Consider the following 25,220-nt stretch of genomic DNA (forward strand, 5'->3'; position numbering starts at 1 on the left):
AGGCAACATTCTTCCCAGCTTAGCTAAAAAAAAAAATTAAAAAAACTCGCACACATCACACCGCACTGATGAGAGGAATGTGCTGCCCCAGACGGGGGGGAAATCCCATCACTCAGCTATTGTGTACATGCTGTGTGTATACATTATGGAAACCGCTCTGTATGTACAGTATGCACTCAGCAATGCATGACCAATGGCATTAACGCAGGAGGAGAAAACACTGCTAAGGTTTAAGAAAATAAGTCACATTTACACGGTTTGGTTGCAAAATGTAACATCAGTAGTTAATTTAATATGATGAAATTTGCTTGCAAAAACGTTTTATATGATTTTTCTATTGATGATTAATAATTTTATTTTATAGATAAGTAAGATGTATCTATTCTTTAGATATTTACATTTTTGCATTATTAAATTGTTATTTTGGGTGTTTTATATGAATTCCTATAATCGTTGAAAAGTATGTTAACTGAAATATTTTCATATGTACGTTTTTTTCTGCATGTACATATGGTAAAATAATCATTTAAAAAATGAAAACGTATTACAGACAAATACAACAAGCATATTTGTCCTGGAAAATACAAGTTTTAATTTTTAAACTTTTATTAAATACATTGATAAATTATTTAAATATTACATCATAACAGTAATATTATCGACCAAACTGTGTATTTTCACTGTGTTTTTGTCTACTAAAATCCATTTAGTAAACGTTTTTTAATTTAATAAATACCAGGACAATTTTGATGATTGTGTGACATTTCTAACAAAAATGTAACAATAATAATAATAACTGAATAATTTATATATTGTTTTTCAAGTGACCCAAAGGTGAATAGTAAATATAAATATTGTACAATGAATACGTATATATATATATATATATATATATATATATATATATATATATATATATATATATATATGCACATTAAATAATTATTTTTTTTTCGTTATTCTTGTGTATACGGAACAGTTTTATCCTGTTTATTATATACTTTCATATTACTGATGCAATCATTTATTTCATGGTTTAGTCTTATTGTGATGTTTAGATTCTTATGGTCCTAAGAAATGCACCTATAAATAAATATTATAAAATGCATGATGCTTGTCCTCATTTTGTGGTCAGGTGGCGTTTATATATTCAACTGCAGATTGTACCAGGTCTCTATTAGATGTCAAGTACTTACTATCGTAAGGCTAGTTTTGAAACACAGTTCCATCTAAACTTAAAGTATGCACTGTATATACAACGAGCACTTACTGTATGCACTCTACTAATACACTTACTATATCGAGTGGTGTCAGGACGTACTGTAAATGTAACCAGATGTTATGATGTCATATGAGAAAATGCATGACAAATAGAGAATGTTGTGCAGTTGCTATAGAATACATTGAGAGCCAAAGGTTCCCATCATACATCCATGAAGGCATATAGGACGGTGGCTATGGACACAATTGTGTTGCAATATTAACAGGACGTCAACGTGGAAAAATGTCCCTCTTCCTCCTAATTGCCAACTTTATTTCAAGTGGACTAACCCAGACATGGCTGAATGCAGATGTCCGCTCGCATTGGCTCAAGTGACGCAGTGACCCATCAGATCCTGCAGGTGGCGCTATGAAACAATGGAGGATAAAACGATCGTTGCGATTTGTGGGCACCCAGAATACCGGGGGCCGTCCGAAAATACAGCCGGCCTGGAGAATGGCAAGCGAGGAAATTTGGGTATCTGGTAAGTACTCCTTGTTTACGGCTGTCGGTTGTAGAAGCGAATGCACATTCAGTTAGTACACTACTCATACGCCATATTCAAATTAAGGAGAACAGCCATGCAGTCAGTGCAAAGCTTATTGACATATCGAATATTAACGAGAAATCCGTCCATCTCATCTGCCAAGCGTAAAAGACTGAAAATGGATAGCAGGATAGTCCGATTGCATTGGGGCAGTGACCCACCAGATCAAGTCGATAACGCTGCTGTGAAATAAGTTTGCTGTGTGTGGCAGTTGGCACTATCGCCATCTACAGGACTGGAGCGGAATATCATAATCCGTCAGTTAGTTTGTATGGAGCAAACTGGGTGAGTGACGCATCCGGTCCTGAGAATTTTTGGGGAAAAAAACGCTTGCTGTGTGTGGCAGGTGAAACCCCGCTTGATAATGTGCTTCACCGCCACCTGCAGGACAGGACCGCAACGGCACGATTTTTCCAACAAACGGACACGTTTAGGACTTGGCGAAGGTTGGCGCTCAAGTGAATGACATTCTACTTATTGCCCGAGTCTCTCCCACACAGTCTAAAGAAAAGAAGATAGACTTTTCATTTTCACCCATCTGTGGCATTGAAAACCACTCGTCTGTTTTTCATAAGGCGGTTTTCCGACAACGAAACAGCATGATGTTACAACAACGCAACAACCGCCCAGCTCGGCCAAACAAAACCTCGGCCGCTGGCTGGCGGCGTGCAGATAGACAACAGATGGTTGCCAGGAGATTTAGATGTTTCTTCTTTTTAACTACCTGCAGCATCTGGATGGAATGAATCTTGGGGGAAATGACTTGAATAGAAAATTGTGTGACTGTAATGTTATCTTGTTTCCTTGAACACATCACACACCATCTGCATTGCGTCTTTTGTCTCTTTAGCATGATGGAAAGTGATGATGGGGCGAAATGACATTCTGAAAGCATTAGCTTAGCATCTGAGCAGTAACACACCAACAAATAACAAATAAACCCTAATCACAAATTGCAGCAACCCTTCATGTGTGATTATTTGAGGCACTTTCATATGCATATTTATAAGTAAAGCTATTAATTCCGACTAAGAAATGTTTTTTTTTTTTAAATGTACTTTCAATCCACGCTTGATACACATTCAGAAACTTCACCCTGGAACTAGGAACACACACCATTGTGTTTTTGGACCGTGGTAACTGTTGTCTAAATTTGGTTCTGGGGTAAAAATGATTGGGGTCCTGAAGAAGACCCTACTTGGGTGGCGTAGTGCCTTTGGGATAGGGTTGCATTTATTTTCCTAATTACAAGCCAGTGTAGCACACATTTTGATTGATTGTTTTTTAATAACAATTTCTATGTGAGCTGACTTTAACACTTGCCCTACATTGCAGTGGTAATTAAAATTGCATATAAAAAGAGACGTAGAGACGCAGTGGGGCAAGCAGACTGCGTGATCGAGGTGAAGATAACAAGCAGGAAGAAGAGAAGACGAGGAGGAGGAAGAGTTGATGTGCTGACGATAGCCGCTTGGTTTGGTTTCACAGAGCATTGTTACGCCGCTTTGAATTAAAGAGTCCAATTGTGAGATTTGACTGCGGTCGCTGATCTCAGCTGAATCCTCACTGCTCTATCTGTGTGTGTGCGTTCCGTAGCATTCGTATGTCTACATATGCTCTTATACAGTAGGTTTGTGCAGAGGTGAAACCCCCCCCCCCCAAAAATCAGACATACATACTTAAAGAAAAAAAGAATATATGCAAGAAACTCTTATTCAGTTCATGAAAGTTACAAATGTTAGTGTTGAACAAAAGCTTTGTTTTTGGGTTGGTTTTTGCAGTGGTGCAGAAACTGCATGGTAGTGGGAGCTCGATCTAATAATTTGTTTTCTTACTAGGTGGTGCATAAAATGACATTTATTCTTCTTTTTTAACCTAAAAAATATACAATCTGAAAATGTACAACTTTATTCCTGTAATATTGCTACTTAATATTGAAGAAACTTTTTTGACCTCATACTACGACTTTAACCTCAAAATGACTTTTTTTCTTGAAAATAAGACTATTTCTGTAATATTACGTCTTTAATCTTGATAATACAATTTCCATACCCAAAAAACTTTTCTAGAAAATATGATTTATCTCGAAAATATATATTTTTTTCTCCAAATATATAATTTCCTTCTAGTATTATTCTGACTTTAATCCCAAAAAATATACAGTACGACTATTTATATGGAAAAAAAATGAAAAATCTTGAATACATACAAATTCTCAATAATATATGACTTGAGTATTGTTATATTACAACTTTAATGTAAAAAAATAAACAACTTCTTATCTCAAAACTATACTTCTTTTCTAAAGTATTCAACTTGAACCTCAGTGTCTTTTTTGTTGTTGTTTTTTTCTCGGTGTGGCCCTCATACTCCGTTGTAGTCAAGAATTCAGTCCATGGTATGAATTTGATTGTTGATTCGTCACCTCTTGAAACAATCGAGGAAACATTGAGTTGTTGATTTAGTCTTCAGTCTCAAGCAGTTTGCTGTCTTAGCAGCTCCAACGGGACAACCACTTCTGGCAGCAAAACAGCTTAGCTAAGATATCAACTCATCTGCAACGGTTCACAGATGATTTCGCTTTGTCAGAGCAAGATAGCTGTTGGTTTTGTGTCAAATCTGACACAAGAAATAGCTATTTCCTAAAGGAGGACTTCGGCCTTTCGTCTATCCATTTACTGAACAGCCCCAGCCCCCCCCCACTCTCTCTCTCTCTCTCTCTCTCTCTCTCTGTTCTCACGTTTCTCCCCATCTTGAGTGCCTGGCCCTAATTAGAATCACCCTCCTCCTCCTACGACCAACTGAAATTGAATGGCCTATCATTTGCATAATGATACCTCAATGGGCCGGGCCAATGATGAAATGTAGCAATCACTTAAGAGAGTGACCAAGGGCTGGGTAGGCGCTGAGTGGTCATTGGTGGCGATAAGAGAGAAAAAGAAAATGGTGAGGGAGTGAGCAATAAATGGTATCACACTGCAACATTTTTTATTTATTTTTTTATTTTTTTTTGTCGAACGCAACAAAATAGCCACTTAGATGGGGTCCCCAAACTGGACACAGCAATGACATCTATGGAACACTATTAACTCAACTCACTTCCCACTTCCCCTCACTGCAAAAACTAGCTTCCAAGCTGTTGTTGACATTTATTGTCACACTAAACATACAACGAAGAGTTATATATTGTATATTTCAAACAACCACATCGCTTTACCTAACGACAGTCTCTTTAGCTTAATGCTAACAAACAAATAGATAGGCTAATGACTAGCATTGGTGTCAAGGAGTTATCACCCTTTAAGCGATTGATATTTGAACACAAACTGTGAAGCAACGCATGTAGATGGGCAGTATAGCAATACTCAGAGGTATATATTCTGTATCCTTTTGGGAAGAAAAGACTCATTCTTGCAGCTTATACTGCCCCCAGGTGGCCTCGGCGAGTGTACCAGAAGTAGCAGCTCAATAGCCATTAGCAATGTCCATTGAAGTGAAGCAATAAATGGGGCAAAAACTGTCTAATTCTTAACATTATATTTAATTATGTCATTACTGACTGTTTTTATAAAGTACAATATTATAGAGTACTATTTTTCTAATGCAAAACACATTAGAAAAAGCTTTTGGGGGGGAGGCTGGAAAGGATGTGTTTTAAGTTACAAATGTGGACCCTTGAATAGCTTGTATACAAATAGCTGGGTGTGAAATTAAACAACAAAGTACATCTTTTGTTTTCAGGCTATTTCTGGAAATGTGTCTGTGTGTGAACCGTTCTACACTTTGGCCCCACTGTGACGTAATAGTGGGGCTTATTTACATAATAACTGGACACTACCCTAAGATTCTGCACCCATGACATGATAAGCTAGGCTGGGTGAGGATCCAGAGCCATTTTCAAGGACAACTGTCTGAATCACTCTCATGCAAAGGCCCGAGGGGTGTTTTAGTGTTAGGGTTAGTATATGGGGTGGGGTGTCTCAAACTGGTTAATTAATAGGATGTGTAAACTGCCTTATCATTTTTTTTAATCATTTGTCAAAAGCATGTCACGGAGATGTTATCAAGAAACCAGAGAAGTGTTTTAAATTGTTTAAAAAATATATATATTTTTGTATTGGGACAGGAAAAAGTTTCCTTCGAACATCAATGCCACTGGTGGCCTTCTACTGTTTGTAATTATTTTTAGTGTGTGGAATTGACGTGCCACTTCAGCACGTTGGTTGACAGTGAACGTTTTGTCAGTTCCAAGACTTCCTATGAACCCAGTGACTCACCTTACGCTTGAAACTGATCTCATGCTTCTCTTCAAAAAGGTCTAAAACTGTTTCAAGTTGTCCTCATTCAGACCGCAAAGTGTGGCAGGCAGCGACAGTTTGTCCGATTTGACTGATCGGAAGCAAGGAGAATGTGCTTATGGTTACGAATAGAGTGATGACTAGAACCATGTGCCATAATCTATATATATATATATATTTTTTTTTTATTTTTTTGTCTAAAACACTTTTTATTAGCAGCTTTTTTACTCACTTAATTGCAGAGTGAAACCCGGAGAAACCCAACGGAGACCAGACAAAATCCTCACAGGAATGCCTGAGCCAAGATTGAAACCCAGGATCTCTCAACTGAGGGAAGACATGCTAATCGCTATACTTCGCCATTCTGCCCCCCAAAACAAAACTAGAACTAGATTAACACTGGTTTTAGTGCAGTGATGGGTGCCTAAAAGTACCTAAAACCAACTTGCTGCCGAAGGTCCTTGGGATCTAGTTACTGGACCCGAAAAAAACACATCAAGCGTACTTCTCGGAGCACTCAAATCAGTGTATCGAATCCCTCAATCTGGTCTTCCTCTGTCAATGTCTACACGCATGACGAGCGATCACATGTGGCATGTTGCAGTCAGCCGGCCCAGACAAGAGGGAGTTAAGTCCCTTATCTCTGCTCCCCAGAAGAAATTCCGACTTGAGGCCTCGCTTTGCTGGTTTCCTGCCTTCTTGCCCAATGCCCTATTTATACTCATCGGGGCTCTAGAATACCACGGGCAGCTTTTTCCCTTGTCACCAACATATTTCCTGCCATTCTACCGCTGACATTTCTCCCCTGGCTCGGGTCGGTCCCCCTCTTTGCAGGTCATAACCTTTCCATAGGAGGGCGAGGGGGGTGTACATATTCAAATGTGACCTGAGGATGGGGAGTTGCAGTCGGCCTGTCTGTCATTAAGGTTTTACCTAAATGGGTCATCTACAAAGTCAGATATAAGTCCCAGATGTCAGTGTAAAAAAAATAATCCTTAAGCAATCATCGTAAGGGTAAAACTTGGATTTGTCCATTTTCAATTTGAGTTCATATTTCTTCAATCATTGGCAGGATTTTAAGTAATTTAGCCTTCCAATCCAATCGGGTAGATTTGGGGTTACCAACCATCCTTTTGTCTAGTATTCGATAGAACGGACTAATAGGAGCAGGGGGGGTCGTCCGATATAGCCGATTGTCCGTTACATTGAAGCACTTTTTTTTTTGGGTCACATGCACCCGTTTTACTCTACAGAACAAAATTATTGTTTCGTAGTTTTTTTTCCCATGGCCTAAAATGCACAATACAGTACAAGGGTATTATAAATAAATATAGAAAACCTTGAAAATGTTTGAAAGTTTCACATTTTATCCAAATTTACCGGTCATGGTGACATTGTTGACGTACAGTACTCATCATAGGCAAGTCGGTTTAATGAGTCGCAAGGAATAAGTGTGCTTCCTCGATCTAAATCTATTGCCCAAGGCGAACGGCTTGACAAAAACAAAACAAAAAAAAAAACACTGTTATTGTACCAAAAAAGAGCATGTTCCAGACTTCAAAGACTTGTTTTGTGTTCCTCAGAGTTAACGCTGCAGCCATGCCGCTCTCTCTCTCTGCCAGTGCTATATGTACAATAGACAATAGATAGAACCATCATCACATAGCCGCCACATCCATTTTATCTGATCAATTTGATCTAATCCGATATCTGTTATATCGGGATCCGTTTTATCGAGTTTCCACTGTGTCAGTTTCTGATTGGGCTCATTTACTGTGAGTTCCCTATTAAGGGTTGGTAAAAATACGAACCCTGTAATTTCCTTCAAACTAAAATGGCAGACTTCTTGATCAGTTTCCGACTTGAGACATCCTATCATGATAGACATGCCCACCCAATTTTGTGTCGATCAGTGAAAGTGGCATCGGACGTTGTTTTTTTCTAACTTTCCAAGAGTTGCTAATGACTGAGTTTTGGGGGGTTGCCAGCAGGATACACATGCTTGAAAAAACGAGTTGGTTTACGGGCATGTTGAGGCTCCCAAACACAGCTTCCAAGAGGATGTTTTTTCCAATCGCCCAAGTTTTATTTGAGAGAATCGTCCAAACATTTTCCCTCTGGTCTTTCCAACGCGGATTCCTAAAACAAACCATCTGGCACGTCAATCGAGCAATACATCTCCACCCTGAAGACATCGCAGCAATACTATTTGAGTGGTCACCTTCGCACAGACATCCAAATGGAGACAGGTCTGATAAGCTATCGTGGCTTCACTGTATTCAAGAGTTACACATCAAGCAAGTGGTCTTTTGAAATGTTTTCCATCTCACTCGAAGCGTTACATAATCGGCCTGATTGACAAGGTAAACACACTGTCGGTATAAAGCCCAGTGAGCAACACTTAAATTGACGCCCGGAGGGACACAACACTGCGACTCGCCATCCCATTCGTACATGAACATGCTCTGAAAAGCAGGTGGATTGATGCCGCTTGGGAAGACTAATGGCGCAGCGCAGCCTTTGTCGCCAAGGTCTAATCACTCCTGACATCGTTAATGGAATGCAGCCCTCCGACTTGCGGCCGGGGCTGCAGTCCAAGGTGCCTGTTTGGCCTCTTACTCATTCCAACATGCTGATTATTGGATTCTGATAAGTTCAGTCTGAATAGTTTACACTTGTGGATCCTTCCCTGAGTCTGAGGTCTATCATTAATGAGCATCCGCTGTTGCAAAAGAAAAATAGTGAAACGACAATGTAAGGCACTTTAATGTGCTTCCGTGTTGGTTAAATATTGAGTTCTAGCCTCGGTCAGGCAACAGCAAATCTTGCGATGCCTTAATGAGAAAAGTATTAAAGTATGAAAAGTATTAAGCATGTGGTTTTGAGGTTTCCTTGGCTACAAGTAGTTCTTCTTTTTAGTCTAAAAGATCAGTATTGCAAGACCCAATGTGGAGTACACATAGAGATTTTTAACATCTGAACCGATACACCGCACATAATGAGGGAAAAGAAAAATTCGGCATTTCACTTGCTACTATATTAGTGTCCTCGACAATGTGAGACCCTTCAGATTTTCCCACATATATGCTGCAAATTAAGCGGGGAACATATAGTGATTTTTCACATCTTAACCGATTTCCAAAATGTGTGTGGTTAACTGGAGATGACCAACGCAACACACAGACGATATCTCCACCAACAATCGTGCGTCTCCTCCCTAAACCTGTCATTCGTAGTAACAAGAATGACCCATGGGAGGCAGCATGGTGCCACTTGACATCCAGACTGCCGGAAAACACAAAGAAAGAGTTGCTGGAGAAGACCCTAACCCTAACGCTATGTTAGAAATTGTAAAATGTTAAGAAAGTTTTTCAGATATTTTCTAATGCTTTTTTACTTGCTCTAGTGCAAGTTAAACAGCAGATCAATGAAAAATGTTTCGCCAAAGCATTCATCAAAGCTTATGAAAAAATAATGTATTTTCAACAGATCACTGAGCTCCTTCGAGAAGATGTACATGAAAGCTGATGCCTACGAAATTTGTGCTGCGGTGTGCGTTTTTAAAAAGCCACTCAGAGCTATAAAATCATCTCTTCAACACGGACCAGAAAAGAGGCGGAGCAACTTTTTGAGGATGAAATGCACCTTTCTGATCAAACATCAGCCACGTGTGTTGCATATGTTTGCAAACACTGCCACTGCACATTTCTTACGGCCTCACGGGCGGCCACCTGGCATGCCGTGAGGTGGCGATAACAGTGAGGGTGACCCAATTGTAGCCCCGATGAAATTAGCCAACATCTGGGAGCTGCCAGGCACTGCGCCATGGCAACCTGATGTGTGCACTGACGCACACGACGCCATAGAGTTTACTTCAATCCGCTCCAATGTGATACAATAGGATTCACTCAGATTACTTTCTTTTGAAATATTTTGTCAATATCAGTTACACAGAAACAGAAATATATTTTTTTTCTCATTTGAATGATGTTTGAAGAGATGTATCGATCCGATGACACGGTTTTTCCGACTTGAGCAACCACAACATTCATGATACACCGATGCATATCCCTTTTTTCTTCTAAATCCCTGGCAGACACTGCTAAGGAGCGCCTAAGAAAGTGCATGGAAAAATACCGCATGCTGGTCATCTCGCTGCAGCTTGGCGATATGTGCAGCTCAGCAGAAGAGTTCTTCAAAAAGATCAAGCGATCCAGGGGGGTGGGGGTTGGGTGGACGGGAGTTGTCATTATTTTAATGAGAATTACTTTTGCGCTAGAATAATTTCCAGCCAGGGAAGTTCAACTCAGGCCAAGTGTACTTGTGTGCAGAATTCCACTGCAAAACCCTCTTTGGAATGGGAAAAGCATCTGAGAAAACGGATTCTTAGCGAAGATCGGTCCAACGAGGCTGATGTGTTGCTCTTTGCGTAAGCACATTCGTAATAAGAGTCCAAAGTGAGCCATAGAAAGCACACTGAACACATCCATTTGCGAGAAAAGGAACCATTGAAGAGAGGAAACGATTCATTAGTTAAGGTAAGTCAAAATAAAGCAGGGTATCGTACCAAATTGACACTTCAAAGCAACATGTTTTAATATGATTTGTTTTACTTGATTATGATTATAGTAAAATCTACTAAACGGTTTAGGGCTAGAGCACCGACTCGTCGACTGAATTCATATTTTTTCTTGCTTTCGACTAGGGCTGTGAAAAAAATCCGCTAGCTCGGCTAAGTCGAGCACAAAAATTGATCGACGCTGAAATTGAGAAAAAATAATACAAGCATATTTGTACCGCCCAGAACCATTTGACCACTGTCCATGTTTACAGCAAGGACATTTGTTGCAGACGGACGCACTGTTGGGCCACAAATAAACTTTGCCAAAAACGATAGAGGAGCGTCTGTAAGTTATTTTTAAGACACTATTAGAAGTGTAATTTACATATAACATGATGTACAATTGAGCTGAATGGTAGCTAAGATTTTTTTTTGACCTAAAATGGTAATCACTAGCGCGCTAATACTAATTGTGAATGCTAACTGTTTAGCAAAGGGGGATTTTGTTGTCTCAAACTCTGTAGAGGTTGTAGCATACACTCAGTAACAACATATAGAGTTTAAGGATAGGAGTCCAGCCCTCATAAATGAGACTAAGTTGTTTTGGGGGTGGGGGGGGGTGTCATGAGTACTCGACAAAATATCTACAGGATAATCGATTCTAAAAAGATTCGATCGTGAGAGCTGTACTTTCGACAATGAAGTTGACGATTTTTGTGCCACATGATGACATGATCTTACGCGACTGTGCAAATTGGTCCATTGCACAATGTTCACCAATTTGCAACCTTGTATGGTCGTAATTTGACAACACTGGTTAGCAGGTCCACATCACCGTTCTGAGACTGTGGATTCAAATCTGGGCTCCCTTTTTTTTTTTTATTAGTCGCGAGGAAAGTCTGTTAAAGGTTATGGCGGCTAGAGCGCTGCCTAGAACATGGGACAACATGACTTCTGACCCTTGAAAAAGATGGAATTTATATTTGTGCCTGCTTAGAAAACAATCAAGGCCTGAAATTTGGAGGGAGGAAATTGGAGTCAAGTAGCTTGTGTCTGAGTGTCTTGAACTAATTTTTCTATGCCGGTGAGCACAATAATGCACAGTTGCAGCCGTGGATATAACTCAACTTTCCTCATATTTGACATCATGTTGTACTTCTTTAGACAGTAAACTACGTTGTTGTTGAGCAACGGCAACTATGCTAGTTGCAGTGGCTCTTTTGCCTCAGTTGTTTGGATTAATCAACACTCAAATCCACACAATGGAAATAATTCAATGATGTTTTGGGGTGAAACATCATAATAAACAGGTTTGCGTACTGTATTGTGTAAAGAAAGCAACCCTTAAATCATCATTTTTTTGAAACCCAAACAATCTCTTCATTATGGCTCCTCAATCCTTGTTTTATTTTCCATGTAATTGAATGAGCCGGCAAAAGAAGAAACAAGAAAACGGCTGTGTGATTTAGGGGAATAATTTGAATTTTTAATCACACGACTTGCGCTTTAATAACACCATAAATCTGCGGCAGCTGGAACGTCAGAGAGTGTTGTCACAGCCACTTAGTTGTGTGCTGGCAACTAACACGAGTTGACGAGTAGCAGCCCGGGGAGAAGAAGGATGAATAGAAGGGAGAATCCCAACGAGCGACGCGAGGAGGAAGTCAGAAACGTTTCACAAAAAACTCCGAGCGGGCATTTGACGGCACATTACGATCGCAGCGACAACAGTAATTAAGTCCGAGTCGGTTGTACTTGGCGTACGTGGTCCTACGTTGGGGTTTTCAATTTTTAGAAAACTTTTATCGCATCATTGTTTTGCTTGGCATTGAGCATGCCAAGCTAGCAGTTGGCGATGTGACGCTGTAATTAGCGTCAAAGAATAACAGCAAGGGATTTTTTAAATCTTTATCCTTTTTCTATCTATCTATCTATCTATCTATCTATCTATCTATCTATCTATCTATCTATCTATCTATCTATCTATCTATCTATCTATCTATCTATCTATCTATCTATCTATCTATCTATCTATCTATCTATCTATCTATCTATCTATCTCAAACGTGTCAAACTCAAGGCCCGGGGACCATATGCGGCCCGCCACATCAATGTATGTGGCCCGCGAAAGGAAATCAAGTGCGTCGACTTCATGTTTCTTGCTAAAACCACAACCACAATGCAAATCGTCTTCACTTTTAAAAATGTTGATCGCAAACAACATTGATTGTTCCCAATCCCCAATTCATAATGAACTGAATTAACAAGTTTTTACTGGCTTCTGCATCGATTTTCTTTTTGTATATGTGTTATTTGAACATTTACTGTATGTGTTCGCAGTCATGACGGCCCTCCGAGGGAAACCATAACTACGATGCGGCCTGCAGCAAAAATGAGTTTGACACCTCTGATCTATCTCTTTGAAACCCTAATTTTAAACTTTACCCCTTGTTTAAAACTGTATCCCTGGCTTGAAACCATGATTTAAACTAAAACTACAAACCCTAACCCATGCTTGAAACCCTATTTTGATGTACAGTAATAAATAAGTGTAAGTTTATACTTAATCTATGTGAACTTTGGTTTTTCTGAGAGCACACTGATCACCCTTTTTTAAATCGCTAATGCACCTTTCTCATCTTATAATTATTTTGCCTGTGAAGCGATAAAGCAGCTGGTGTGAAATCTGCTGCTCATTTTCGGCTGATGTGTGTGAAAACATTCTCTGCGAGACGTTTGATGTACAAACCGGCGGCTCTGATTTCACTGCTGTCAACTGTTTTGAGAACATTTGAAAGCATTTTCTTTTCATGCATGCACATAAACTTTGTGCAAGTTTGTACACCCGACAACAAGATTTCTCTAAAAATATTACTGCAAAGCATTTTTTCGCTCAGCCACTCAAACGGTAGAGAAGCCAATTGAAGCTTTATAACCCCACCGAAAAAAACCAAAAAACCTGCAGTAAATCTTCAAAAGCGGCATAGCTTTGAAATGTCAAACAGGGGGAAACCACAACACAGAAGTCACCTCAAAACTAATTTGAAGCCGCACAGTGCACACCATATTGGCAGCATGGTGCCGACACTGCAAAAACTCTAAATCTTACCGAGAATATTTGTCTTATTTCTCGTGAAAAGGCTCAAAAACTAATCTGATTAGACTTAAACTAAGACTCATCACCTACAAAAGTAAATTGTTTTTAGACCATTTTCATTTGTGTCAACCTCATCTTTACTTGAAATAAGTAGAAAAAAATGCCAGTGGAGTAAGTTTTTTTTTTTTTTTTTTTTACTCCACTGGCAATTCTTTCTACTTATTTCTTGGAACATGTGAAAATTATCTAAAAACAAGTTACATTTGATGTGATGAGTCTTATTTTAATGACTTTGGACTAGAAATAAGACAAATATTCTTGTTACTATTTAGAATTTTGCAGCGTAGCGGTTAGCACATACCGACCGGTATGCTTCGCAGTCAATAGGTTGAGTTTAGTTTACATTTTGTTGCATAGATTTTTTTTTTTTTCTGGGTCCTCTGGTTTCCAGTTTCTGGGTCCAAAAACATGCATGTTAGGATCACTGAAGACCCTAGATTGCACATTGGTGTGCATGTGAGTGTGAATTGTAATTTTTCCTCTATGTGCCCTGTGATTGGCTGGCGATCCATCTGGGGCGGACCCTGCTTCTCTTGCCAAAAGTCAGCTGTAATAGGCTCCAGCTCACCTGTGAATAATGGCTAGCACTATAGAAAATCACTGGATGGCTGTACCTTGTGATTGCTTGACAATAATGTGCCCTGTGATTGGCTGGTGACCAGTCCAGGGTGGGCCTGACTTCTCTCATCAAAATTCGCTTTGGGTAGGTTCCAGTTACGCTCAACCTTAATGAGGACAAGCGCTATAGAAAATGGATGGCTGTGCAATGTCATTCATTGCCGTCCAATCCAGGTTTGACGCCACTTCTCTTGCCAAAAGTCAGAATAGAAAATAGATAGATTCATGGAGTGCACACCACATTTAAGTATGTAACAACCAGCCTGTAGGTATGGTGCAGCCAAACACAGCATTGGCAAGCGGCTGAACAACTTTAATGACATTTCAAATGGGCGCAGTCTTCACAACAACCAAAAACCATCTACCGGTAGCTCATTGAAATTTTCCCACAAGAGCAAATCAAAAGAGCCAACGGGCAGAGGCAAATGAGCCACTTTGGCCAATTTGTAACTTCATCAGCACTTCCTGTGAAGTCCATTAAAAGAATATTAGCAGATGCATCCCTAAAAAGAATTAACCTGCACCCAAAAATAATAATAATAAAAGCTGCTGATTAGCTACAACTGAATCTATGCCAGGCTTCCAAAAACATGCAAAAACATCGGGCAGGAGGCGGGGTACACCCTCAACTGGTTGCCAGCTAATCGCAGGGCACATACAAACAAACAACCATTCACACCTACGGGCAATTTAGAGTTGTCAATTAACCTACCATGCATGTTTTTGGGATGTGGGAGGGAACCGGAGTGCCCGGAGAAAACCCACGCAGGCACGGGGAGAACATATACAAACTCCACACAGGCGGGGCCGGGGATTGAACCCGGGTCCTCAGAACTGTGAGGCAGACGCTCTAACCAGTCTTCTGATGTGATATCACAAAAAAACAAAGAGTAAACCATTTAACAAAAACACTTCTTGAATCCTTTAGAACAGTGGTGGCCACCTGTAATTTACAACTGAGCGTGGAAAAAAAGCAACAGCAACAAAAACAAAACTCTTAAAATCTTTTTGATCAACAGTGTCAAAATGTAATTTAAATGTAACATAACAAGCAAGTGAGAAACATTAGGATTACATCGATTTTCCTGGCAGTTTCTTAGCGTTCTATCAGAAGCCTGAAGGTTTTCGGCTAGCACTGATTGCTCTTTGTAACTTTTCATAATTCTCTCCACCTTTATGAGAGCCCCAGTTCCTGCTGAAGAAAAACAGCCCCGAAGCACGATGCTGCCGCCACCATTGCTCCACTGTATGTAACATTTGGACAATTATCCCCCTGTTTATGTACACGCAGCTCACACAGCCACATGCCTGTGCAGGTTGTGTGTCAATGCCGTGCTATGTTTGCACAGTGAGGACACGGAACACATCGCGTCGTCACTTATCGCCACAGACACAAAGCGCCTTTTGTGAATCCACGATCAATACAGGAAATGGAGGTGACTTTGAACGCAGCTCCAGCACTGCTACGCATTTGTAAAAGCAAACAATCATCTGGAGGCAACTTTATGGATCATCTGGAAACATTTGGTCAGCATACATACAATGTTACTATACAGTGTGTATTTATAGCCTATAATCCTATTGTTATATGTGCTTGTCTCTATTGGTCAGGTCACACTTGTATTGTATTATCCTAGTAAAATAAAAATATTTTAAAAAATAAATAGAGAATTACACAAAATAAAATAATTCATCCATTTTCAATTCCACTTGCCTTCATTAGGATCATGGGTAATATAAGCTGGAGCCTATTTACTTGTGCCTCTCTTGGCTTAGTGAAATAAAGCTTTGGAAAAAATGGAAATGAAAACTAAAGTGAAAAAAAAAATAATTAAAAAAAAATAATATATATATATATATATATATATATATATATATATATATATATATATATATATATATATGCATCATTTTTCATTCTTTTTCTTGATTTCCTTGTCCCCATTTGTGTCTTAGCCTATCCCAGCCGACCGCCTGCCAACCAATCGCAAGTGATAAAAAGAAAATAAAGATTTTATTTTTTTTCTTTTGTATGTTAAATAAAATATATATATAATTGTTGTTATTTATGTTTAACACAATGTCCCAACTTGATTGGAATTGGGGTTGTACATAAGCATTAGTGAACAAATTGCAGAAAAATGTCAAAAACGCTTGCATTCATCAACCCTGATGCTATTACTGCAAATCACGGCGCCTTTGCGGCTCAATGAATATCGGCACACAACAAATGGAATTCCTAGAAAGTCAGGCAGCGAAGCTACGACGAAAAACCTTGTGAACAAAGCCCAAACGTGCCCGGAGTGGTGCGGTTGGTAGACTGAGGCGGGCGTGAAGGGGCCCTGGGGGAGGTGTGCTGTGGGTTTGTCGCGGTACGGGTGCGGGGAGTCACACACTCACTCACACGTCTACCAACCCCAATCCACCCAAATCACACACACACATCGACACACACACACACACGCGTACCACCCACCCAAGCCGCACACAATCACACACAAATCGACGCAAAAAAAGCAACAACTCACCTACTGACAAAAATGTGTTATTCATAAACATTGGTGAGTTTCAGCTGCCCAGTAACAGGAGAATGGTTGTCTATTAACGTTATGCTAGTGCCGACATGTTGTATTTGTGTCTACCTGTAAGAAAGTGTGTACATCTCTGATTTAGTGAGTGAGTGAGTGAGTGAGTGAGCGAGCGAGCGAATGTGTATCCAGCCAGCGTGGACGTGAAGCAGCCCTCTCGGTTTTGTTTGCACAGGACATGCCTGAGGACGCTAAGACAACCGCTCCCATTTGCCCAGGCTTGCGATCCTCGTGCCCAATACACCCGGCGGCCGCATTCTTACGTGTAAAATAGAAGAAATGCATAATTAAATAGAATGTAAAGCATTAAACAATTTGTGTATCTTGTGTATCTCTTCTGGTCCAAGGGAGGAAACTGAATGAGTTAAGACAATGTAGTTTGGTTGTTTTAAGTACACAACATGGAATTCTCTTTGTTTGATGTTTAGTTTGACAGTAAACCTCAACTGGGAGGGTCATTAGCTTGAAGCCTCTCTTTTGATGAATTGTTCACTATTTGCCAAACTGTTGCTTATTGTGAAGTGAGCTGAGTTGAGTTCACTGCCATCATATAGCGCTTGTATATGAAGTTTGCGCTCGCAGGTCAGAGCACAAATTCAAATTCTCGAAAAACTCAAAAGGCAGGTACGTCGTATCTCAAGGGACTACTGTAATTGTATGGTACATCTCTTTTGCATTTGTGACCGGACACGCGGCCGACTTTTTGACTGGCTCGTTCCCACTGGTTCTGTTTATTTCTAATGTGCAAGTTGGCGTTTATCTTTAAGAATTTGCACTATATTCATCATTTGCCACATCTTTGCCACATGTTTGCACGCATGTGCCAGTGCGGAAACAAATATGCAATTAACTTGTTTTGATTTTTTTTTTTATTTTGTAGGCGATCTATTTATTTGTAAAGTGAAATTGTTGCATATTCTTGCTTCCCTCAAGGTTTGCATACTTAGGGTTGGAAAAAATGGAAAGATGTAAACTGTTTTAATGTACATCAAGAGGGCACAATTTCTTGGCAGAAGTTCTTTCTGGTATTTATGCCTGTTGTGTTTATCATTAGTTCATGTACAGTACATATCAATGTTGTGGCAATAAATGCAGTCGTTCTGGTCACAGGGAGGAACCACATTTCTAAATTTGATCTGAAAAAAGGGTTGGAAAAACTTGCGTTAAACATTATAATAAAGTCTCCTGACCTATAAGCAATGTAAATGTCAACAATAACTTCTGAGGTCTCCCATCCTGCACTGGCCATAAAGTTACTTAACACAAATTGAGAGCACTTTGAATACGTTGTCATTATAAATGTATATAGTCGCTTGCCTCTGCTTAGAGTCACGCAGCACTTATCTCCAGTGGAGCATGCACACTGTACTTCTCCTGTTTGTTTTTCATTGCTAAGTGAAAGGCATCACTCAGCGTTTCCCGCAGGTCGGGTTCGAACCACACCAAAGCCAGCAGAATAATAAACGTCTGTCTTTCAAGACCATATCTAGGCTGGACCACATCTGGCAGCTGGGCTTTTTTTTTGGAGGGGGCTTGCCACGCTTCTGAATGACATTATGGCTGAAAAATAAACCGTGCCATTCTCCCTACTCACTATACTCCCCCGGAACCAATCAAGAATATACTGTACCAAAAAGCTCCCTGGCACCGTGGATGAAAGAGTCAACTGTACCACGTGGGCTTCAAGTAGGGGTCAGATAGTAATTAGGGTTAATGTGATTTAATGAGGCCCACCAGCCGGGCCAGCCAGGGCGGGGTTCCACTTGCAATCAGCGTCAAAACTGTAATTACGGCGACGTCTTGGGATAAGATGGGATGTGGCCGTGTCCCTTTTGCATGCACGAGGTTGTCGAGTGAGCCTGCGAGCCTCCAAGTCATTTGAGTGGCTGAAGACATTTTCAAGCAAAAATGTTATAGCTGTACGCTAAAATAACAACGACAAAGCCATGTTGATGGTACAATGACTTTGTTATGGTTAGGACAACCCCAGATCACCTTATTTATTGTTTTACAACATTTGTGGACCGGCCAGGAACTCTCTTTTAGCACTTGCATTGTTGCTAAACATGGACTTTAGCTCATTATTGTTTAGGAAATACAAAAAAAAGGCTGTTTGAAATTTTCAAGAGAAGCACTTTATATTCATATTCGTTACAACTGTCAGTATGACCTGATAGTAGTGCATGAGTAAAATGATCTGTGAAAAAAAATCTGCCCTCTCTGTCTCCGTCTTCTAACTCTAATTCGATTTTTAAGATACCACTCGCCTGAGGAAAAAAACAACCAATCAGAAACAGAAGGCATGACCAACGAGATGTCAGTCATTTCTCGTGCACTCTCGCATGCATACTTATATCCCACCCCTGCGGCCCCGCACTGACCATTGGACTTCATGCCAGAATTAAAAAAAATCCCATGCCTCGATCCCCAACAACTAGGCATAAGACCTGCAAACAGAGGCAGAGCGAAGGCACCTTGGGATTCAAAAGTGACGTGGAAATAGCAACAGTGCTGCTCGACAGGTCAGTTCATTCCCATAAATACTAAACTTCAAACGATTATTGTTACAGGAACGCTCCACTGCAAATAAGTCATGCTACTAACATAGCAGCCTTGCTAACTAACGTTAGCTTGTTTACACTGCTAATGCAAGCGTAGCATTGCTAGCGCTGCTATTCGGTTGCTGTGCGTTCACTGTGACAATTTATCACAACGATGCACTTTCGTAGCGGCATAGCAGTTTTAAGACCGCAAACTTTCCCTTTAACTAGTCGGGGTGTGATTTAAAGCAAAATGTAACAACTTTAAAACTACAAAGCCATATTGATAGTATGCTCTGTGCGTGTTTGTGTTTTGCTCGCAAGTCAAAGCAAGAAATACAATAAAAAATCATCTGAACAATCTGTATCTCAAAAAAATCGGGACACTTGTATTTCAAGGCACCACTGTTCTATTTGCAGAAATAGTGTCCATCAAGTTCAAGGGCACAATTTAAACAAGGAAAAATGCACTCCAGTGAGTTTTTCCATGTGATGATGCATTCTGAATGAAAGTGCATTGAAAACAGAGCAACTTTCTACAGATGCAGCTACTTATTAACTCAAAGACATGCAGCTTGTCCACATGACCTTCTCACATTATTTCTGGGAAGGCAAATGAAACACAGGCCTGATTGCTAGAAAGCTTAAGAAACAGTGAACACTATAATCGACGCGTCGTTATACGCCACGCAAACGCACCGCGTTTCCATTTCCGCCTCCCATCCACGCATGAGTTAACGTTCAGCCAGTAGAGTCCATTCTGGCCAGTCAGCAGAATGTTATGAATGGGCACAATGTGAAAACCCCAAAAAAGTCTGTGTCCAAGGCTGCCGGCAGAAGAATGCGAGCCTCCGTGTAATTAACTTCTTTTACTCTGAGAACACGACGAGGCGCTGCTGGGAATTTTCTGTTTCTGTCGCAGTCATGTTTGGGCTCCAAACATAACACACACAAATTCAACGGGCATATATAGACTGTTTTGGGCTATAATCTCAAGTAAAGCATGACTAATGCGGTGATACAGAGGCTGGTGGAGCTTTGAAGAGCTTTAAAGCAAAAATCTGTAATAATTTCACCCCAAAATAGGGCTGGGAGATGAATCGATTTTATAGATTAAACTGAGTTTATTTTTCAGAATGATATTTTTTATTTTTATTCCATAAACATCATAGCTCCAAACGGGGAAGAGCTTGTTTACAAAAGCACAGTCAGTGCTGCCACCTTAGCAATTCGGTTGCAATATTTAGCGACTTTTCCGATCCCTCAGGTGACTACTTTAAAGAAAAGAAAAAAAGACAAGCGTTTAAAAAGATAAGCGTTTAATTCCCATAAAACAGATTGCATGAGTGGAATCTGTTGGACATTGTTTTGCGGCTGACAAGAAAGGCTGTCACAGATTCAATTGGCTGGACATTGCCCAAAACATGGTGCCCATTCATATGTTGTAAAAGCAGTGATTTGACAACTTTTGAGCCGAGGTATGCGCTTCCAAGCCGCACATTCCCAAATCCACTATTTACTGTGTCGACATGGCTGCTGTAACTGCTACTGTAAATCCATATTGGTATCATTATCACCAAGGCCTTTGAATCAGAAAGCCAAAGTGTATGTATATATATATATAGAGAGAGAGAGAGAGAGAGAGAGAGGGGGGGGGGGGGGGGGGTGCAGTAGCTCTAGTAATCTAACCAACTTCGCATGGCAGCCGAGTGATTGAGCCTGTGGGGCCGGGGGGGTATATGCACAAGTCATAATGCATTTGACAAATAGTCAGCCCCGCTGCTAAAACAGGCATTTTTATAGAGAAAGTGGCCTTCAGCGCTGGCAAACAAGCCTCCCACTCGGGGAGGAGGCGCGGGGGCTTCACAAAGATTTGGAGGGATCTCTGGGCTCGATGTAAAGATGACTCACGGTGATTGTGCGAGCAGCGGCGGACAAGTTGGACGCAGCTGAAAGGAGCTCGCGATGCCCTCTGGGTAAAAGAAATAAATAAATCGATCGATATTATGTTATTTATTTATTTATCGATTTATTTACCAAAGGTTTTTTGTAAAAAAAAAAAAAAAGAAATGTGCATAAAATAGTAAGATCAAGTGCATATTGAGTATATCCATTGGCAGTCGCTCCCTGACAAAACACAGGAAGTGTGGGTTTTTGTAGATGTATTATGACATGCATAAACATATGGAATGTGGATCATATCATGCTCCCATCCTGGTTGACATACAGTATACACACATCCCAGACACAATATTAGGTATACCACCACCGTTCATACAGCTGCTGCCACAATCTACACATCCATTCTGCTATTATTTGATTCTTTGATATACAGTAGTTCTTAGTCTCTTGGTGAGAGAAGTGGGATACAACCTGGAATGGTCAGCAGCCAATCACAGAGCACACATGAAGTTGACAACCAACCATTCGCACTCACATTCACATCTATGGACAATTTAGTCTTCAATGAACCTGGCATGGACGTTTTTGGAATGCGGGAGGTCGTTAGAGTGTTCCACTATAGACGGGAAAAAACACTTATTGTAACAAATCCTATCAGTTCTTTACAAAAGTCACCTGACTCAACATCATCTGCTTTGCATAGAGAATTCCCGCTCAGCTGAAAGGTCATAACAAGCCGGGGCGCATTGTTATTCAACAGTTACGCAGTTGTAGGCAGTCACAGCTGTTACTTGAAGTAATACGACACTGCCGTGTACCTGCCTGCCCGCTTCATTACGGAAACTGTACAAGTCGTTATGTAGACTAGGGAAAAATATTGACAATTGTGTCTTTTTTATTTTGTATTTCTTAGATATATAGACTACTGGGTCAGGAACCAGCAGGTGGACATAGGACCAGGAAGTGCACTATCCAGGTCTTTCATGATCCGTGCTGCAAAAACTGAATTTCCCATGGCGGGACAAGCAAACCATCGTACCCTAGGGTGCTTTAAATCGCCTTTACACATCCTGTGATTGTCAGTACCACTCAAGAAGCTGTCCATAGGGCCTTCTAAAGTAAATGTTCCACTTCTTTCTGTGAACCGTTAAAGTGCAAAACTTAAAAAAAAAAATTTTTTTTTTTAAAAAACAGACAAATACAAACAAATCCCAATACTGTCTAATATCTAAGTCTTTTAAGGTGCATTGTAATGGGACCCCCGCCCCCTTAAGGATCTCGGTAACGGTAACCCAAAATCCAGATGTGTATATTGTCAACAGTGTCAAAAGAGCAACCAATGTAGCTCTTGAAAAAAACATCTAGAAGTACTGACATACGTTTACTGGCTTTAGAAGAGATGCGGTGCATGCATACATATTGTTTAAACAAATGGATATTTCCTACCAGCCCCGAGTCGCATTCCACATACAGTACATGTAAAACAGGATGTAACAATGAAAATAAATGTTAATCATGAGACATTATGAGCATATTTTGGGGTCTTTTAAAAGCAGGTCCATATATGGCCCCCGAACAAAGCACTACTAGAAAAACATCTGCGTGCCTCAACAAATCCCCTCATACTGCAAAAGAGCCTCATTAGTAAACAATCACCTAAAAATGTAAACTGGTATGTTATAAATGTGACAAAAGACCTGTAAAACAATATCTTGAGGAGCCAATACATGTTAACTGGCTCTAGAAAACAGGTTGCGCATGGATCCTTAATACTTAAACCATGTGACACAATCAAGACCAAACGTTCTCCTGTCTGAGGGCCCACTACAGCAAAAATGCAACAATGGAAATTATACAGTGGTGCCTTGAGATACAAGTTGAATTTGTTCCGTGACCACACTCGTAACGCAACAAAACTAAAATCTCACATCATCAGTTCCTGTTGAAATGAATGAAAATGCCAATAAGCCGTTCCAGCCTTCTCACAAAAAAAAAAAATACAAAATCGTTGTCATGTGTATTGTATAGAGGAGAAATAGCACTTTGTCAGATTATACTTTATACAAATGTACAGTAATGACATAATTAAATGGAATTTAAAAAACAACAACTTTGCATCAAATGAATGCCTCTCCTTCTGGTGTGCCCACCTTGGCCACCTGGGGGCAGGATTAGACAGACCGACTGATATACTGTGTATTGAGGTGTTATTGTGAATCCACTCGAGTTCTAGGCAGTCCTTAAATAGATGCAGCTGTCAATCATATTGCAGTGGTGCGTTTCCTGTGTACAACTCAAGTGGTATTCATAATTCAAAACAACTCCCCTCACCGCTCATCAGTACGACACTAATACTAGTGGTTCTACACAGAGGATAAAGAGTATAGGACTGTGAGCATTGTCATATTGTCTGTCTACTTATTGCTGCTGGACCGCTTGTGTTCAATGTTGCTTAAAGGGTTAAAGCACCCCAACATAGATGCTCATTAGCATTGGCTTTAAGCCAGTGGGGGCTTTCCTTGAGGCAGTTCGGTTGTTTTCAATACACAAGGTGTAATTATCTTTGCTTTATGTTTAGTTGGTCAGTAAACTTCAACTGGGAGTGGCATTAAACAGCTTGATGTCTCTTTTTTGATGAATTTGCTCAAATGCTGCTTATTGTTAAGTGTGTTGAATTCACTGCCGCCGCACGGCGCTCGTATCTCAAGTCTGCGCTCGCATGTCAAAGCGAAAGAAAAACAAATCAGTCGACCACTCGTATCTCGAAAACACTCAAAGGCCGAGTCACCTGTACGCGAAGGCACCGCTGTGCATTGATGAGCATGTTTTGGGGCTCTTTATAGAAGTTCCATATATCAGCCTCGAGCAATGGATGGCCACCCTGGAGGACAACTGTTCGAGCGTAGACATTATAGTGGCCCTCAATCGACACTCATAGCACAAAGGGCCAATTATTGGACTTCCAAGGAGTTAGAAAAGCGAGCAATTATGCACTGTGTAATGCATGCAATGTATTTTAATACGAGAACTATAAATCACACAAAAAGACGCATTCAGGATCATAAGGGAAAATTGAGTGCAGCTGTTTGAGCGCGATCCCAGAACCACTACGCAGTGGAAAAACAGTAAAACAGGTGCATGGGGGATTTTTAATCATTTGTATTTTTTTTTGGAGTCTACTTTATATTGTACAAGACACAAAGTTATGGCGCCAATATATATATATGCCCTGCGCAGTTGTTTCTTGCAGCAGAAAAAAAAAAAAAAAAGTGGAGCACTTGTCACGGTTGCGATGGATGCCAAGCATAAGGAGTGGAAAGTAAAAAGAGTTGTTTTCTTACCTTGTTGGAGTGGTAATAGTCCAAAGTGGAGTCAGGCGCTAACGTGCACGCACCCACGCTGGAGGGGGGAGCCGGATAGAACCTGACGTCCATAGCAGGGTCCGCGGGACTGCCGAGAGGAGAGCTCCAGTCCAACGTTCACCTCTCTCTCTCTCTCTCTCTCTCTCTCTCTCTCTCTCTCTCGCTCTCTCTCTCTCGCTCTCTGTACTGTTGTTGTTGGAGAGCGCGCTTTTCTCATCCACGCGCTTGGTAAACTGCGACCTCGTGTGGCCAAATGGGGAAAACCTCTTCTTAATTGACTCAAGTCAGAAATTATCCAATTTGTAGGGCGAAAAGCGCAACAACAAAAACAACAACAAAAGAAAATGAAATGTTCATAAAAAATATTATCTATCCATTCAGAATAC

General features: G+C 40.4%; 1 protein-coding gene across 3 annotated transcripts in view; it reads right to left on the minus strand.

Moving 5' to 3' along the window:
* tox2 (TOX high mobility group box family member 2) overlaps positions 1 to 24,948 on the minus strand; it is a 103,565-nt gene extending 78,617 nt beyond the window's left edge. Inside the window, exon 1 of one of the 3 annotated variants that reach the window (XM_061784931.1) lies at positions 24,814 to 24,948. In XM_061784931.1, coding sequence (XP_061640915.1) covers positions 24,814 to 24,906 — 93 coding nt within the window. In that variant the 5' untranslated portion in view covers positions 24,907 to 24,948. The remainder of the gene's footprint in view (positions 1 to 24,813) is intronic. The other 2 variants (XM_061784932.1, XM_061784933.1) reach the window with 2 other exon arrangements.
* Positions 24,949 to 25,220: the final 272 nt, after the last annotated feature.

This window comes from Phyllopteryx taeniolatus, chromosome 9, assembly GCF_024500385.1.
Source record: "Phyllopteryx taeniolatus isolate TA_2022b chromosome 9, UOR_Ptae_1.2, whole genome shotgun sequence".
In the NCBI taxonomy this organism is placed as follows: Eukaryota; Metazoa; Chordata; class Actinopteri; order Syngnathiformes; family Syngnathidae; genus Phyllopteryx; species Phyllopteryx taeniolatus.